Genomic DNA, 19309 nt, shown 5'->3' with positions numbered 1-19309 from the left:
AGAAATAATCCACCAAACACAAGTTTCCGAACTTTGTTTTTCCAGTTTATATATATATTTTTTTTCGTTTTTTTTCTTTTCTTCCCTTTCCTCATAACAAAATAAAATAAAATGAAATATGGATAAAACAAAATGAATAGAAAAAAAATTTAAGAAAAATGTTTTTTAATTATTTATATATATTTATATATAATAAATAAATAAACAGATAAAGAACTAAATAAAGAAAGAAAACTTTGAAAAAGTTATCACAGTCATGTTGAGTCATATTATCATCAAAACTGACCACAGCATGCTTCACAAAGGCAGTAATTGTTGTGAGCTTTTCACTGGTGTTCCTGATTTAGTGTCCACGCCCTGTAGCACTTCATACACCATCTGCTGGTCAGACATGAAACACAACACAAAACATGTCTATTGTTCACAGATCTGAAATATGTGACTCATCTTTAGTTAACTAAGTTTGAGAGAACAGCAAACACTGATATACTGACACTGTGTCCAGGCTGTCTAATAGATGATAAACTCAGTATAGCTGACTCTCCTCACTACACAGGTCAACCCTGCCAGACGGTCTGTCCAGTACGGAAGCCGAACATGATCAGACTGATTACCCGGCTTGATTGCAAGGCATGCAATCTCTGTCTCATACCAGCTAGCATAGCAACCAAACACATCTACAGAGAGTCCGCTATTCAGCTACACACACACACATCGCAGTCACACTGTATTTAATGTTAGTCGTCACAGTGTAACGATAGGAATATAGATATATCTACCGCACCGGAGTGACCAGGTAAAAACCTTTCGCGGTACTTTCAAGATGATGCTAGCTAGCTAGCCATGCTAGCTGCTAGCTGCCGGGGGGTTGATATGCGACTGTTGTGATTAATCATAATATCTGTGTTGCTTTGCTTACTAACACTACTTTGACAGCGTAACAATGCATCCTGTTGGTTATTAAGATAGTGTTTAGCAGCTGTGTGGATGTTGTACGTGTGAGGTATCCTAGCGACGCTAAGCTAGCATGCTAAGCTAGCTTGAATGAGCCAGACGTTAGCGTCTGATCCGTCCGGGCCTCCTGTGTTAAACGTCCAGATTAGTAGTTTGTGTGGATACTTATTCATGCAACTTAGTTATCTACTTACTAACTAATTAATAAATGCGTATATAGCTTTCCTGATGTAGCCAGACGATGTGCATTAACATGAACGCAGTCACTGCAGTGCTGTGTTGCAGACAGTGATTCACAGTTCATGTAGTATTGTCCCCTAAAACGAAGGTTAGTAATCTGACTAGTTGTTGCTATTAGTAACTGGTTGTTCTGGAATCGTTACTGCGTAGCTTTGCGTTACTCCGTGATTTGAGTATTACGGTATTAATTAATTAAAGTAATAGTTAATATCCTCCTCACTAACACTAACCATACACTTCCACGCAACACACACTTGTCTTTTTTTATATAGTTACTGTATTGTTATTGTTGTTATTATATATATATATATATATATATATATATATCTTGTCCTAATTGTTTGTTATCAGTATTATGTAGTCATATTATTTCTTTATATTCATTTTGTCCTAATTGTTTGTTATCAGTATTATGTAGTCATATTATTTCTTTATATTCATTTTGTCTTTAGGTGGAGGCTTCAGACAAGCCCAGTGTTTTTTCTTGCCTCTTCCTGCACTTTATATTATTCATTTATTTCTTTTGTTATGTTGTATAGTCTTAAATTGTGCAAAAATAAATAAACAATAAACAAGGTACTGGAGGTCTCAGGTGGGGCCAGGTGGTTTCGGGAACCAGTACATGTATAGTAGATGCTTCATAAACAGTTAACGTGTGTGTGTGTGTGTGTGTGTGTTGTGTCCTGTAGGATGGAGTGGCAGCCAGATGAACAGGGTCTGCAGCAAGTGCTTCAGCTACTCAAGGACTCCCAGTCGCCAGACACAGCAACGCAGAGAGCTGTGCAAGAAGTATCCTTATATCTGTGTGTGTGTGATTGTGAGGGTGAGAGAAAAATGTGTGAGATTTAGCTACAGGCATGAGAGCTTGTGTGTCAAAGTGGGTATGTGTGGCTGCAAGCAGTTTGCATCACGTGAACTGGTGCAATTGATTGTGATTTGTATATTACTCTACGCTGCCCAAATGCCAAAGAGAACAAGTTATGTGAGGGTGTGTGTGTGAGCTTTTGCTATGTTTGCGCGGATGGTTGCGCTCCTTAACATAGCCTGTAGAAACTGGAGCAACTCAACCAGTTTCCAGATTTCAACAACTATCTCATCTTTGTCCTCACGAGCCTCAAATCTGAGGGTATGTATGCGCAAGTCAAATATAACGATTCTAACAATAGATCAGGATTGTTGTTTACCGAATAACATTGCTTGTGTGCAAATATTTACCTCATCTTTCCCATTTTAAACTTTTCTTTATGCTCTTCCTCTCCGCTGTCTTCCCTCTCAAGACGAGCCCACTCGCTCCCTGAGCGGTCTGATACTGAAGAACAATGTCAAGGCTCACTACCAGAACTTCCCTCCCAATGTGGCTGACTTCATCAAACGAGAATGCCTCAACAACATCGGAGACCCTTCACCGCTTATCAGGGCTACGATCGGTGGGTGTTTGAGTGAGAAAGAGAAGATTGAGAAAGAGAAAGCTAGTGTTGGCTGCGTTTTCTAGCCAGTGTGAGTCAGACTACTATGTAGGTGGTTGGATTTTTGCAGGTAATGTGTGGGAGCGAGCGCTGCGTTTTTCTCAAGATGTTTTGAATGATTGAATGATGTTTATCCTTGTGTAACCTTTCTATTCTCTATCTTAAAGGTATCCTGATCACGACCATAGCCTCTAAAGGAGAGCTGCAGACCTGGCCGGAGCTGTTGCCTCAGCTCTGTAATCTGCTCAACTCAGACGACTATAACACCTGCGAGGTCGGGCTCACATGCTTGCACACACTTATAGCTTTGCAATGCGATAATCAGATTTTTATATCTGTTCATTTTCTTTGTAACATTCTTTCTTTATGATTTTTCTCCACCTTTCAGGGTTCTTTTGGAGCATTGCAGAAGATTTGCGAAGATTCGTCGGAGTTGTTGGATAGTGATGCTCTGAACAGACCCCTCAACATCATGATCCCAAAGTTCCTACAGTTTTTCAAGCACTGCAGCCCCAAGATCAGGTCAGTGAAACGCCAGTCTTTTGCCTCCTGACTCTGTCTCTAGTGGCACTCATCTCACCGCCTCAGACTTTCCACTTTGACTGTTAGAATCATTATAGATCCCTCTTGTTTGTCTCTCTCTCAGGTCCCATGCTATAGCGTGTGTGAACCAGTTCATCATTGGTCGAGCTCAGGCTCTGATGGATAACATTGACACCTTCATTGAGGTGAGCACTACAGGATTACGTGTTGGTTTAATTTCCATTGTTTTCAAACCTCACTTCCTTCCCTTTAGCCCCTTTCAGAGATGGGATATGTAACAACGCATCAACTGTTAAATAGGGCTGTGTATTGGCAAGAATCTGGCGATACGGTATGTATCATGATACAGGGGGAACAATTCAATATATTGTGATATATTGCAACACTGTAAAAAAGGCGATATTTTGCGATTTAAAAAAAAAAAAAATTCTCATATACTCATGTGTACCGATATTTTCTTACACCCCTACTGTTAAAGTTATGTGTTTTTACTTTCAAACACAGGTCTCTGCTTTGGATATGTTCTATTGTCCCATTTAACTTAATGCAACTTTATCAATAATGGATAAAGCTGCTTTAAAAGCTTTAAAACAATCTCCCTGATCGAGGCGCAGCATTTACAGCGTCATTTTATAGTGTCCATCTAATACAAAAGAGTTGAAGTTAGTTTAGTATTCAAGTTAGTTTGTATTAGAGGTCGACCGATAGTGGATTTTTAAAATCCGATATGATAACTATAGTTTGGAGCGGGAAGAAGCCGATAGACGATTAATCTGCGATATCTTCTTTACCTCTGCAGCAGCCTAGTCGGCTACTTTTGCATACACCGTTTTTAATAAAACATTTTTTGTCACTCCGAATTTAATTATTCGTAAGAGAACATCCAGAAGTGTGATTTCATTGCAATGGGCAATGCGCCGTTCCGTGGCGTGTGATGGGCCAGGATTACTTCTGTTGCACGTCCGTTACATTGTTTAATGCTCTTACAAACAACTAATGTTGGTGAATTCACAAGTGAATATTCCCAGGGTAATGGCTGGATTATATGGAACAGAGAACGTCAGATTGGTAAACAAGTTATAGTAACATTGATGTTTTCCTTTCTTCTCTTCACTGTCTGCCTGTCTTGTATCTGGGACAAAGAGCTGATAGTGGTGCGCTATATATTCAAGAGATAACTTTTTTTCTCCCCGTCTACCTTAACTTTGTGTATGAAGCCTCCATGCAAAACAGTGATATACATCCCTGCGTGACAGGTGGTGGCTGCGCAGCCATCGGCCACTATCGGAACAAGTTCCGCCGATAATGATCCTATCGGAGCCGATTAATCGGTCTACCTCTATTTTGACCAGCTAGACTTGTATCATCAATGGCTATGACGACACAGTGAGAAACCCTGAAAACCCTGTTCAGGTCCTTCTCAAACACTGTCAAGATGTAAATGTGGCAAAGCATAACAGATTAAAGTGCATATTTGGAAGCTGCTTCTAATATCTCTCCGTTAACCCCATTTCTTGTCTTCCCCCACATTTGGTGCCCCCCCCCCCAACCTCTTTCTCTCCTTTCTCTCCTGGTCTCTTTCGTATCCAGAGTCTTTTTGCACTGGCTGGTGACGAAGACTGTGAAGTGCGGAAGAACGTATGCAGGGCTCTGGTCATGCTGCTGGAAGTCCGCATCGACCGCCTCATCCCACACATGCACAGCATCATCCAGGTGAGAGTGGGACTTGATCTTACACACCACTTTAAACAGAGAATGTTTGTCTTTCCCTTCCTCCTCCTCGTCCTCCTCATCACCTCTTATTGTCTGTCACCAGTACATGCTGCAGCGGACCCAAGACCCAGATGAGAACGTGGCTCTGGAGGCCTGTGAGTTCTGGCTGACTCTGGCTGAACAGCCCATCTGTAAAGAGGCCCTGTCCGGCCACCTGGTCCAGTAAGTGCTCACATGCCAGCAGTTTGAGTTGATGACAAGGCAGTGAAAATCAAGTGTTGTATGAATTTCATCTGAGTAGTAATGCCGTTGTCTGTCTCTTCTTACAGACTGATCCCTATCCTGGTGAATGGGATGAAATACTCTGAGATTGACATCATTCTTCTAAAGGTGAGCCACTCCTGGACAAATCAGACAATCCCAGCTCCTCATACTTCTTCTTGTTTCCTCCCTTTTCCACCTGTGTCCATTCTGCACTCACCTTTCTCCCCGTTGTCCTCCAGGGCGACGTTGAAGAGGATGAAGCGGTTCCTGACAGCGAGCAAGACATCAAGCCTCGCTTCCACAAGTCCCGCACCGTCACCCTGCAGCACGAAGGAGGGGAGGGCGAGGAGGGGGAGGACATCGATGAAGACGAGGACGACGATGATGATACTCTGTCTGATTGGAACCTACGTAAGTAATAGACACGCAGCTTTAGTAATCCTCTCTGGTGACCATGTGGCAGTTCTTACTCCTAAAGTGCATTGTTATGTTGCATTCACACCAAGAGGTGAAGCAAATTTTTGCCTCGCTTTACTCGCAGGAGTTGGAACGCCGGGATTGTTTGTGTTCATTCGCGCTAGATGTACCGGAGAGGAGAAGGGGCTTGTCTCCATAGATACCAACAATTTTTCTTTCCACCATCTCCGCCATCAACCATGGAGGAAATAACCACTGTTGCTACTTTGTGCATGTTGTGGAAGTCCCAGATATGTCAGAAAACCAAACACCGTCGTGTCTGGGTTCATAACATCACCTGGTGGCGAGCTGTTTTCACATACAGTGCCATTGCACTGACTGTCTCTAGCAAGCCACATGTCGCTACTGTGTTATGAACCCAAAATAAACAGATTGTGCTGTGATTTAATTGCAATAAACAGATCAAAAGGATGCCGAAATAACTACATAATAATTCTGATTTGGAAAAAGTCTGAATTCATGCCATGTCAGGTCTGTCCGCAAGACGACAAGCAAACAACTTTTAAAATGCTAGTTTTCAGAATGGAGTTTGGATCGATCAAAGCCAGGCTATGCTAACATTGTAGCTATTCCATGAACACTCAACATAAAGTCATGTAGGCATAAATACGGCATGTAGTACATTGTTTTTTATACCATTGTTTTTTTACTATCTGTGTTACCCACAATTTGTTTCACTATATCTGTAGTTGGATTCTCTTCTGCTGTGTTGTGCCATTGATTCCACAGAGCATTATTACACATTCAAAGTTATCAAATGCTGATGGTGGTTTTCCCCTCCAGGGAAGTGTTCGGCCGCGGCTCTGGACGTTCTTGCCAACGTGTTTCGTGAGGAGTTGCTTCCCCATCTCCTGCCCCTGCTCAAAGGACTGCTGTTCCACCCTGACTGGGTCATCAAGGAGTCTGGCATCCTAGTGCTGGGAGCCATCGCAGAGGGTGAGACGCGGCACAGACTTGCTATTGAAATGCAGTTTACTTTAGCCTAATTAACACATTTAATAACCCCCTCGTAAAACTAGGATTTGTCAGGTTTTTTTTGTACGGATTAAACAAACCAGATGTAATGTGTAAGAAAATATCGATACACAAGAGTATCGCAAAATGATGTTTTGTAATACTCTATTGATTCTCCAAAAGGCTGTATCAATTTTTAACTAACCTCTTAAAAATCCGCCGGCCACCGGTGGACCTGTCCGCTATTCTGTCTTTCAGAGGTTGTAGCTGGCTCAGTTGTAAAGCTAGAGTGAAGGTACTGGTATCATATGAAGCTAGAAAACCTTGCGAACTATGTCATGCTTGCATTTCGGGAAGGAGACGAAATAACGCTCCGAAGTTACGCTAAATTTTGGCGAGGAAAAACTTGCATGGCCATTTTCAAAGGGTCCCTTGACCTCTGACTTCAAGATATGTGAATGAAACAGAACAAATGATGTACAGACATGAGAACGGCATTGACCTTCTGATCTAACTCTTTGCAAGGAAACAAAATTCTCAAAATGTTTCCTTTTCAGACATATAAAACTGTTTTGTCCCTCCAGGTTGTATGCAAGGCATGGTACCTTACTTGCCCGAGCTCATCCCCCACCTCATCCAGTGTTTGTGCGACAAGAAGGCCCTGGTCCGCTCCATCGCCTGCTGGACCCTCAGCCGCTACGCCCACTGGGTGGTCAGCCAGCCCCCTGACGCTCACCTAAAACCCCTCATGACTGAGCTGCTCAAACGCATCCTGGATGGCAACAAGAGGGTACAGGAAGCAGCTTGCAGGTACAGCAGTTCCATGTGTTCCACTCTGCTGTGTTTTCTCGCTTTTCCGCTCATACGTCTAACCCATCTCGTCTTTCCTGCAGCGCGTTTGCCACCCTGGAGGAGGAGGCATGTACGGAGCTGGTGCCTTACCTGAGCTTCATCCTGGACACGCTGGTTTTTGCTTTTGGGAAGTACCAGCACAAGAACCTGCTCATCCTCTACGATGCTATAGGAACACTGGCGGACTCAGTGGGACACCATCTCAACCAGCCCGTGAGCACAAAATGCACACATTTACACAGCCTTGTTTTGCATTTAAATTAAACAAACGAAAGCCCAAAATCACACACTTGTGTTTTCAGGAGTACATCCAGAAGCTGATGCCTCCGCTGATAGCCAAGTGGAACGAGCTGAAGGACGAAGACAAAGATCTCTTCCCTCTACTTGAGTGTCTGTCGTCCGTTGCCACGGCACTGCAGAGCGGCTTCCTCCCCTACTGCGAGCCCGTCTACCAGCGCTGCGTCACCCTGGTCCAGAAGACACTGGCTCAGGCCATGGTGAGCCACACTCGCATGACTTTGCAGGGGGAATTTATGTTTTTGCTGCTTAACATACACGAAATTTCATCCCATCGTCCCACTTCTGACCTTTTCTCACCACCTTCTCTTCTGTGTGTGTGTCACAGATGTACAGTCAGCAGCCTGACCAGTACGAAGCACCCGACAAGGACTTCATGATCGTGGCTTTGGATCTTTTAAGCGGCTTAGCTGAGGGACTGGGGGGCCACGTGGACACGCTTGTGGCCCGCAGTAACATCATGACGCTGCTTTTCCAGTGCATGCAGGTGAGGAGAGCCCGTGTGTGTCTTAATTTGACCTTCAATGATTTTTTCCCCCCTTTTTTTAATCTGTCATCCGATAAAAAAACGTTGTGAAAATTCGCAATACGAGACAAAACTGAATTAATTAAGTGGGTGCGATGGATAGCGCTAGTCCAAACTGGGGCCAGAGAGGCTATCCTTTAGCTGCCTAGAGCACAATCACTGCTGTCTAATCTTTCCCACATCCTTTGTTTTGTGATCATCCCCAGTTCCAAGCTGTTCTACAATCACCCGTCACAATATATCTTTAAATTCTGCATCTCTGTATTCTTTTATTTCTTTATCGTAAAGTGCTTTGTGCTGGGAGATGGAGTGAATGATTCATGCCATCTTGGTGACATTTGCACGGACAGTGGCTCTGAGTGGTCAAACAACCCTCTTTTGCCTTTTGACGGATGCAAAAAAAAAATGCAGAAATCGAACTTGTTCCGGAAACTTTAATGACGGACAAAGGTTTTGGAGCTGGTGTGTCAACGTGATTGACACAACGTGAGGTCGTATTTGTTTTTAAACGGGGGCCAATTTTGGACAAAAAATACTTACTTGGTGTGCAAAGGCCTTTTTACAATAAGTGCATTCAAACTCGATGTGTGTTTTTCATCAGTCTAATTTACTTGATACTGTAATGCCGACTGCACACAGCAACCGCGACATTTCTGTTTTCTTCAGCAGCCACATTTATAATGTAGTTAAAAGTTGTTTTACCGATATTTTTTGTTTTTTACAACCACAAACACATGTTTGCAGCTCAATTGGATGTGGTAACAGATGCCTTTTGGCAATACTAGAATATGACAACCTTTTGTTGTTTCTAACCTTTTGTGTGATCACTCATTTTAAATGTCAATATAACTGCGACCGAATTTCATATTTGTTATCTGACAACAGAAACATATGTAAATGAGAACAACTATGTAGAATGCTACAGGAGTCCTAAAACCCGGAAATGAGTTAGCATTTTAGCATTTCCGGTTCCCTTATCTAGAAGTCAATGGGTTTTTGAATGGGTTTTTAGTTAGACGCGAAAAGTAAAAGCGATAACGTTATACATCCCTGAAGGCCACACTGAGCCTTGTGGTCTAACTCCAAAGAGGGCAGTGGTAAGCCCAGGTAATCTTTTTCAATTTTAGGTCCAAGTCAATATCCTGTTGGTCGGGTGACACTGAACAATTCCATCCACTCTGTTAACGGTGTGTGTTCACATTTGTCTTTGTCTCTCTGTCTCTTTTGTCCCAGGATACGATGCCTGAAGTAAGACAGAGCTCATTTGCTCTGCTGGGGGACTTGACCAAGGCTTGCTTCCCTCATGTCAAACCGTGTATTGGTAATTATCTCACTCCTTCTCTCACTCACATACAGTACATACATAATGTTCCATCATCCTCTTTTTTTCTGTGTCTAATATGATAATATTTTTTTTTCTTGTGTGCGTGTCCTGCAGCTGAATTCATGCCAATCCTCGGGACAAATCTGAACCCGGAGTTCATCTCTGTCTGCAACAATGCTACCTGGGCCATAGGAGAGATCTGTATGCAGATGGGTGAGTTGGAGCAAATCTATTTCTGCGTGATGCATTTAAGTGCCTGTGTGGTTGAATATGAGATGCAGTGTATTGATGTGTGTCTCTTATCAGGAGTGGAGATGCAGCCGTACATCGCCATGGTTCTGAACCAGCTGGTTGAGATTATTAATCGACCCAACACCCCCAAGACCCTGCTGGAGAACACCGGTACATAGATACACAGTTATTTTTAACACTTGTTTTTCAAAGGGAAGTAGACAGATGTTCAGCGTCATGCTGCACGCACACTATTCTAACAGCCGTCCCTTCTCCTCTCTCTCCTCCTCCAGCAATCACCATCGGTCGACTGGGCTACGTGTGTCCTCAGGAGGTGGCGCCCATGCTGCCGCAGTTTATCCGACCCTGGTGAGCAAACGTTAGATCTTTTTTCTGTGTCTTTCATTCCAAATGCTATGACATATTTGTGGCGTCATTTTAATTTACAACATCTGCACACATATATCACACCAGGCTTGCCGCGGTAGTCAGTGTTACCGGTGTTGCACGGTGTTCAGGCATACGGTGTTTACATTACTTGCACACTGTTCCCACCGTCATTTTGCTTTTTTTTAATATAAAAATAAAATCCATTTAGATAATTCTCACGAATCAGCAGCGTGATCAATATATAGACAGACGCTGTGAACTGAAAGAGAAAGTGTCAGGTCCGTATGGAGTCTCAGCACAGAGTAGCAGGAGTCAGATTTCACACACAAGGGATGAGAGAGAGTTGACAGACAAGACGATGGCAGAGGATTTTTGTCAAAGTGTAAAGCAAAGCGCCTATTTGGCAATATTTCGGATTTAATCCCAATGTAATAAGCGAACTTTAGCGTTAATGACACACAGTCATCCAACGTTAAAGATCAATGCAAGCGCATTACACATATTGACTGTCATCTTTTCTTGTAAAATGCCCGATGTTACCAACACCGGTGTTGTCACAAGTTTATTAACCAGTGGGAATATTTCCTCACCGTCACATCCCTATATCACACACTCAGCAGCAGACACATATTGCTCTCTTGCTGTTATCCTCTGTGGTCTCACCACATTTCTCTCTTCCTCTCTCTCTTTCCATTCTGCACATAATGTTATCTTATCTGTACTTGCAAGACACATTTGTGCAGGTTTTTTTGGTCCCTATCAGGGGTTACACATTTCTGTTCTTATTTTTCTAATTTTTCCTCCGTGCTTTTTTGTGCGATCACATTGCTGCAATCAGAGCGTTACGAGGGCCGCAGTGTTGACGTTCTTTAAATAAATTCTTGAAATGATTGGAATCAGCATACAGTGAGAATTATACCTTCTTCCATCTGTGAGTTTTCTCAAGCTTAGGAAAAAGACAAATGTTCTCCCACACAGTAAGATGATGACCAGATGTTACATTTCACTTTTTGAAATTGGTTTTAGCTCACTCACTCTCATTTCCTAAATGTTCTCTCATAAAAAAGATAAGAGAGTTGAAAGGGTTCCTACCTTGTATGGAAAAGCATGGAATTTGATTTGAATAATTTCCAGGTCTGGATAAGAATGGAAAAAAAGAAAAGAGAGTATGGGAAATACGTTTCTGTTTCCAGACTGTTGCCCCTATTCTGTTTTCTAAAATTTAGAATTTCTGAAAGTGAATTAATCATACAAGCAGCAGTGTTTTCCCTTGTTTGGAGCAGCCAGTGCAGCCAAAGTGTTTACTACTGTGTGAGAGAGAGCGCAGGCCAGAGCGAGCTTGATGTCGTCGAAAGCAAGGCAAGAAGTAGGCGATGGCACCTTTACGCAGAGCTGCCTCTATGCCTGTACGTCATAGCCAGGGCCGATGCGTCCATATAGGCGAACTAGGTTATTGCCTAGGGTGACACTTTGGCAAGGGTAGCGAAATGTGGGCCAACTATTCATCATGAGCAAAATAACAATAATAATATAATAAGAAGAAGTAACCAATAGCAGTAACTGCAGGCTGACGGCACAGAGCAGAACGCTGCCGGTCAGACTGGGCCAATCTAATACTTTCAATATATATAATAATAACTTGGACTGATCCTCATTTTGGTTGAAGTCATTTACATGGTGAACGTGATGAACTGTAACTGTGTTCCAGCTCAACTCCGCTTGGCTGGCCGGTCTGGTTTTGATTCAGTGCAGTGGTAACGTGCTTACACAAACTCGTAGTCATCCACTATGAAGGTCTTCAGCATCATCAGATTCTCTTTATACCACAGAAACTGTATTAGTGTTAAAATTACTGCGCAAAATGTTTTCGCTCGCATAGGCCTCTCAATCTCAAAGTCCTTGGATGGATTTCTGTCCCAGTCTGTCCCTGTTGCTAATAGAGCAGCCTTGCCCCGAGTGCAAGATATTTGACAGTGGAACGTCGTCCAACTTCCTCCGTAGGCCTGTGAACTGAACAGCCACAATGGGTAAATGCAAGTTTTCTGAGGGCTGGCTTGATGTTCCCAAATACAAAGTCTGGTTGGTTGACAACTCCAAATGGGAACAGAGAGCTGGATGCAAACTCCCCAAGTCACAAAGTCAAATATGGTCTGAAAAATCTACCGAGAAGACTGAATATTTGAGTCTGGAAAGTATGGCATTGTGAAATGGAAAATGTATAGGAACGCTGATTCTTAGTAGTAACAGCTTTAAGTCTAACAGCTGCTAATTGGTTAATAACTGCACACTGCAGGTGTACGTCCCTGCGGAACATCAGAGACAACGAGGAGAAAGACTCCGCCTTTCGCGGGATCTGCATGATGATCGGTGTGAACCCAGGAGGAGTTGTGCAGGTGAGTCATTGCACACTGTATGCATTAAGTTAAGGCTTTCACAGTCTGTATTTGGCTGTAAACCCACAGATGTTTTGATGTTGAAACCTCCTCACCTCTTCCTCTGTGTTTGTTCAGGACTTCATCTTCTTCTGTGACGCGGTGGCCTCCTGGGTGAATCCTAAAGACGATTTGAGAGACATGTTCTATAAGGTGAGGGGCTCACTGGGGGACACGTTGTTGATCAGGGGTAGAAACAAAGTCCAGGTGATATTAGGGAGCAAGTTCTTGTTTTTCCACAACCAGTTCCATCCAAAGGCTGATTTTAACTCACCGTGACATCATCACGCACCTCACTCTCCTCTCTGCCTGCTGCATGAGTCACTGTGAGGTGTACAGACCTCAGGCCAAGCAGACTGTGTTCATTTCAGCAACAAGGACGCTGCTCTTGTTCTGCAGAGAAGTGATGGCAAAATCCACTGATTCATGTATTTACACTAATCCACCATTTCTGCAATACTTCTATAATATTCCTTTAGGGACATTTAACCAGTGTGTTAACTGCAGACTGCATCCACATGTGGCCAAATTAACCTGGTGATCAAGCCTGTCTGTGTCACTATCTTTACACTATTTCTGTTTCACCCAGTAAGGAACATTTATAGTGCACACTTATTCTTCTCCCACTGCTCTGCGATGAGGGCTGCGCTGGCTCGGTTGGAGCAGCTAGTCCTGTTTGGCTGCTTCTTGACACCATCAGCATTTTAAATCAACACTTTTTTTTGCCTGGAGTGTGTGACTGGCAATTTAACAGTGGGTACATTGGGAAAATAAGTATGATGCATATCAAATTCACTCTGTGTTTCAGGCTTAAAACAGATTTGCAGTCCATAGCTGGATTAACTATTGACCCCTGCCTCCTGCTTTGTGTTCATTGCAAGGTTATAATTGTTTTGAATTTGCGTTTGCTAGTTTTAGTTTAAATTTTTCAGAAAGTTTTAGTTTTTATAAACTGTATTTAGTTTTCGTTTTACAGTAGAAATGTAGTGTTAGTTTGTTTTTGTTAGGGCCATGTCTCAGATGTATGAAGCTACGTATACATACATAATACATGGTTGAAGAACTGTGCAGAAATGATCGTCATTGCAGCGTGCACATTTTGGTTGCTTAGTAACGGCAGGCGCGTCAGGAGGGCAACCTCCAAACCACCTTGGATAAAAGGATGAAAGCGACATGGCTGGCGTTTCCCACGTGTTTTTAGACGCGGCATGTGTACAGCCCCTACGAAGTTAAAGATTACTTGAGGATGTGCCTGAAATTAAATCTCCCCCATCTTCTGCCCCTTCCTGCAGATCCTGCACGGTTTTAAGGAGCAGGTTGGGGAGGAGAACTGGCAGCAGTTCTCAGAGCAGTTCCCCCCACTGCTGAAGGAGAGACTGGCAGCGTGCTATGGCGTTTAGATTCTCTACACCCACCCATAAGGTAATCCCACACACATTATTATCTAAACTCCAAGGTATACAAATGTTTCTACTGAAGTTAACCTCACTGTGTCCCTTTTTGTATCCGTCCTCCCAGGTGAACCAGCAGGAGGAGGGTGAATGGGAAACTCATCCATCTGTGTATTGCACTGCCCTGATCTGGGGGGAGGGAGAGGGACGCTATTGGCCGCTCCCCCTGACGGACGGCCCCCACGCCCTATGTGTTTGTCCATAGAGGGAGGGTGGGCGGGTGGGAGGGTGGGAAAGAGGGACACCTCTAGATTAACTAGGCAGGGACCCGACACAGAAAAACTAACTGGTAGGGACAGATAGAGAGAAGGACACGGAGGAGAGACGGAGGGAAAGACAAGTTGGAAAAAGAGAGAGAGCGACAGAGAGAAAGTTCAGGGAAAAGAGCGGGAGGGGAATCAGTCACACAGCAAGGAAAAAGAGCCACAGAAAGGTCTGTTACTGGGAGGACAGGGACAGTTGAGATTTTAATGGGATTCTTAAACTCGAGACCGACCGAGACAGACCAACATCGACTCACACACATACACTTTGCACATGCAGTACATGGAAACTGACTGTGGGTGGCACTACTATCATTTAGACTTTTTTGAGACCTACTACATGTAGTTAGGGACAGACAAGACAGGGGTCTAAACTCTGTTCGTTTTCTGGGTGATATCTTTCTTTTTCCGGGGAAATAGGATTCAATATGAATTACTTCATCCGTAGTCACTGAATTCTACTTAGCTGTAAGATAACCTCGCTATCTGTGTTTCCTACCTTTCATTTTGACCAGAGTGCTGCTTCACAGAGCTATCCATTTGTCAGACATATTCCTATCACATTTTCTACCTGATCAAAAAAAAAGGAGAAAGAGAGAGAGAGAGAGAAAAACAAAAACAAGAGCAAGTGTCTTTCCTCGTGGCTTCACAGAAACCATTCCTCTAGGAAGGGAGGATTAGGGCTAACACATTAGTTTCCTCACCAGAGGGGAGGAAATCGTAGAAAGAAAAATCACATCCTTAGTTGTCCTCTTTGAGGTTTTGTGTGCGTATATGTGTGTGCGTGTGTGTGTGTGTGTGTGTGCGCGAGCGTGCATGTCCAGTTTGTAAATCCTCACTTCGGCATTCTGTGTTAACAGTGTGTGAAATATGTATTGTTTTTGATATGGTACCGAGCTAAAACTTGACTCCCACCGCAATGTCCTTGGCACCTGTTAACTGTGACCAAGTGTTTGTGTGTATGTGTGTGTGTGTGTGTGTGTGTGTGTGTTTGCGTGCAAGAGTGAGCGTGCGTACATGTTTATGTCTACATTCGTACTGATATCCGTTTGATGCCATATTGATATCTTAAGTAAAACAGTGATTGGCAATGTCATTGTGATCTTTATAATGTTTTAAAAATGGTCCATATTCTTTTTTTTGTTTTGTTTTTGCTGCTACTGATAATTTTTGTTTATAGTGAACTTAAATTCGCACAATTAACGCAAAAAAAAAAATATTGGAATTAATGCTATTTTCAGTGACTGTTGAGTTGTTTTTGCACTTTTTATTTTATTTTACCTTTTTTTTCTTTTTGTTATTTTTTGTATGGACTTTTTTTTAACCTCACCCATATGATATGTCTTGACCCCTAATGTCGGCGTTTTGTCATACTGTGTTGCACTGTGAAATTAAGTGTCTTTGACTGGCAAAAATATTCCAATACTAAATGGCAAATAAAAACAACTCTGTGAAACTGGGACTAATCCGCACTTTTACAATGACTAACTTTGCCATATTGCTGAGGCGTGTGTGCGTGTGTATACGCGTGCGAGATCCTGCATGTGTGTGTGAGATCCTGCATGAGTTGGCGCGCATGAGTTCCCTTTATTCGTGGCCTATATGAGCATGTTTTGGATAGTTCGATGGCGTTCATATGATGTGTGCACAGTAGGGGAGCAAATTAGTTTGGAAGGGTGTGTAGCCTGCCCCAGCCTACTTTGTGTGCATGCTCTGTGGCTGTGTTTTCACTGTGTGTATGTGTGTATGTGTGTGTGCGAATGTGTGTGTGTTTGACGCATATTTCAGAGTAATATGATTGCCCTTTACACACCAACAGACCACCTCAATTCACGAGAGGAGAGCACAATATACTTAAAATAAAAGGAGAAGAGCTAGGACACTGCCAAAGAGCGATAGCCACTGAAATTTAAAAGCAGACAATAAAGTAGAGACAAGCTGCTTAAAGCTGAAGTAGGTAGAATTGGAGCAAATATGATTTAAAAAGAAAGTTATTTTTATAAAACGATCACTATATCCTGACAGTAGTGCATGAGACAGGTAATCTGAAAAAAATCATGTGCCTCTGTGTCCTCCGGTGCTCCTAATGGCATCTGCAAGATTTCACAGACTGGAGGAAAACAACCAATCAGAGTCGAGCTGGAGCCTTGCCGTATCTGAGTCTTGCCGTCAATCACTCGCGAGCGCCAATCAAGCGGTCAAACTAGGCAGCGCTGATCAAATATGAATCAATATTCTGTTACTGTAGTGCCTATTTCTCTCCTCAAATGTTTTCAGAAACATCTTGTAGTGTAGTTTAGCTGTAAAATGAGAAAGTTTGTGACCCAGCAGCCATGTTGAGATCAGTTGAGGTAATACCAAGCACCGCCCAACAGCCAGAGCAAAGTCTCTAGTTCGACCATTTGATTGGAGTTTGTGAGTGATTGACAGCTGTCTCAGTTGAATGAACAGCCAATAGGAACGCTCTCTCTCTGAAATGACCTGTGATTGGCCAAAATCTCCCGTCACGGGCTAGATATTTTAATGCCTGAAAACAGAGCCATGAGGAGGTGCAGAAGTCTAGTTATCTATCAGACGACTGGAATTACAATATGCTGAAAGGTTATTATGCAATTTTTGCCCAATGATGCCAGAAATATTCTGCCTACTGCAGGTTTAAACAGACAAAGTAGAGACAAGCTGCTACTTCAGTAATCTATATGTGCATCACGATGGTGTAAAAGTACAGGCAATGAAGGGCTTTTCAGATTAATCATGGAATATAATTTTGCCAGCGAAATTAACTACAGGGATTTATATATATTTTTCATTGATATTCTGTGTTTTCCAGCGTGTAGACATTCGGAAACAATCAAACGTCGCGTTGGCACTTGATTTGACCTAGACTGTGACCACTGAGATAATCAAATCAAGTCATTAATCACAAATACGAGACAATCTGAGCCCTAGTCTAGTTCTTTTCCCACAGCCTCCCAGTTCAAAGCTTGTGCGAGAACGTGTTTGGTTGCTTGCTAATTTTAGGGGTTTTTGTATTTGTGTAACTGTTGTTTTTAGTTTCACAGACAGTTTTTGTATCTGAAGGATCAGTGTATATTTTCTTTGTATGATACTGTAGTAGTCTGCTTCAGTGATTCATGAATGCCATGAGTTTGAAGGGAAGGAGAGGTGTGACGGCTTTTTTAATACGTGCAAAGACGATGGGAACAAACTAAGGAGATGAAGGAGGAATGATTATTTTCTAAATTCTGATTATATAATAAAGAGCATGATATTGATGCAATTTGGCAGACAGATTTTGGTACCTTTTGTTTTTCTGTGGGCTACTTTCGCCGGTCATGTTCCCCCCTTTTTTTTTTAAGGCGGGAATGGAAATAAAATGCTTTGAGCCTTTTATATGATATATAGTTTATGTGTGTAAAATATCTGGATTTTTGAAATAAATCATGTCATGCATGCTGAAGGCCGGATGTTAGAGCTGCCAGTCTGGTGTCTTTTGTGAGAAGAAGTGTTAAAGGGTCAGTGTGTAGGATTTTGGGGAATCTTATTAGCAGAAATGGAATAAAATATTTTCATTAGTGTGTAATCACCTGAAACTAAGAATCGTTGTGTTTTCGTTAGCTTAGAATGAGCCCTTCATATCTAAATAGGGAGCGGGTCCTCTCCACGGAAGTTGCTATGTTGCTCCACCATGTTTCGACAGTAGCCCAGAACGAACAAACCAAACACTGGCTCTAGAGAGAGACTTTCGCGTTTTTATGTTACCTGAAGGCCACTGTAGTTCTCCGACACGCTTGTGAATCTTCGGTAACGTGAGCAGCAGAGTGCAAAACCGTGGTACCGCCAGCCGCCGTCTAACTTCTTTTGCTCCTAAAGTAGTGTTATTATGGTAAGGATGGCCTCTGAGCGAGCCACACCGCAACGCTAGATGTCACTAAAATCTACACACTGTCCCTTTAATGTACCTTTTTAGAAAATAGCCAAGGCTCACGGTTGAATCTATAGTTGTGTACGCCCACAAGTAGAAATCCCCATGAATGACCAACTTTATTCCACAGAGACTAATACACAGACACACATGACTAAATCTTCAAATTACACATTTTTTATATTAAACTTTTTGTTGAGTGGGATTAGACACTGTAAATCTCTACACATGCTCAGCAGCAACTGATTCGTCACCTCCATCTGCATTTTAAAATACTGTGTGATGTATCTGTGTTTTCTCCCAAAAATGAGCTGCCATCTCCAACAGGTCCTGTCACGGGATATCACTGGAAATCCAACTGAACCCAGAATGTGCCCGGATGACCTTCACGGGAACTCTGGACCGACTAATTAGCTCGAGCAAGAGAAGATGGTCAGAGTCCATTCATTTCATACAGAAAGAGGCTTTGGCAGTTTCAATGTGCATAACTCTTGATGCAAAGAGGCAAACATATGCTGCTGAATTCTTACCTTTAAACACGTAATGCTGTCTTTACCTACAAATTGTAAAACACGCCATCACATGCCTCAGAGTACAGCCACTTCATAATAGCACAAGGTCCAATGCTTATTATCAAGCGTACAGATCACTGAATCAATACAAGATGTATCTGCAAGCGTATCTTAGTTTAACAACAGTAACCCTGGCGAGCAGCAATGCAGTGGTGGAAAGAAACATGTTACAATAGCATAAGTAATGGTTTAATGTTGTGGTGGATGAATGTAGAGGACACGGAACAGAAGAAGTAAAGGGACGCAGTGCAGTACAATCACAGTTATCCTTTTACTATTGTATGAATCCAGGATTTACTGTGATCTCAAGTCAGACTGTAGACTACATCATCTATTTGCAATAACAGCATATTTAATAAATAAAATTAAGGTTTCAAAAGTTATTCTTACTCTACATCATAAATTTCACAATTCTTTCTCACGATTTGTAAAATA

The 19309-nt window shown here is 42.5% G+C and overlaps 1 protein-coding gene across 2 annotated transcripts; it reads left to right on the top strand.

Annotated features, from left to right (window-relative positions):
• The first annotated feature begins 410 nt into the window (after positions 1-410).
• LOC119485363 (transportin-2) lies at positions 411-15839 on the top strand. 2 transcript variants are annotated; one of them, XM_037764915.1, is made up of 24 exons: positions 411-796; positions 1884-1983; positions 2245-2320; positions 2472-2621; positions 2828-2934; positions 3049-3182; positions 3307-3388; positions 4794-4916; positions 5020-5138; positions 5246-5306; positions 5420-5591; positions 6441-6593; positions 7196-7421; positions 7505-7676; positions 7766-7960; positions 8089-8247; positions 9514-9607; positions 9725-9823; positions 9917-10012; positions 10135-10210; positions 12525-12624; positions 12742-12816; positions 13956-14085; positions 14182-15839. In XM_037764915.1, the coding sequence occupies exons 2-23, from the start codon at positions 1885-1887 to the stop codon at positions 14061-14063; spliced, it is 2676 nt and encodes an 891-aa protein (XP_037620843.1). In that variant the 5' UTR covers positions 411-796; position 1884; the 3' UTR covers positions 14064-14085; positions 14182-15839. The 2 variants fall into 2 exon arrangements, with proteins under 2 accessions (XP_037620843.1, XP_037620844.1); XM_037764916.1 differs by having other exon boundaries at positions 413-796; positions 9520-9607.
• The last annotated feature ends 3470 nt before the right edge of the window (positions 15840-19309 follow it).

Source organism: Sebastes umbrosus, chromosome 3 (assembly GCF_015220745.1).
Source record: "Sebastes umbrosus isolate fSebUmb1 chromosome 3, fSebUmb1.pri, whole genome shotgun sequence".
Classification (NCBI taxonomy): Eukaryota; Metazoa; Chordata; class Actinopteri; order Perciformes; family Sebastidae; genus Sebastes; species Sebastes umbrosus.
The sequence above is the reverse complement of the archived record's forward strand: the minus strand, read 5'-3'. Positions and strand labels throughout refer to the sequence as shown.

What these genes read in the sequence shown, in the direction of transcription:
- LOC119485363 (XM_037764915.1), top strand. Translation starts at nt 1,885, where the DNA reads ATGGAGTGGCAGCCAGATGAACAGGGTCTGCAGCAAGTGCTTCAGCTA. An exon ending in GCTTATCAGGGCTACGATCG is followed by an intron (nt 2,622 to 2,827) that starts GTGGGTGTTTGA and finishes TCTATCTTAAAG; the next exon opens with GTATCCTGATCACGACCATA. An exon ending in GTACAGGAAGCAGCTTGCAG is followed by an intron (nt 7,422 to 7,504) that starts GTACAGCAGTTC and finishes TCTTTCCTGCAG; the next exon opens with CGCGTTTGCCACCCTGGAGG.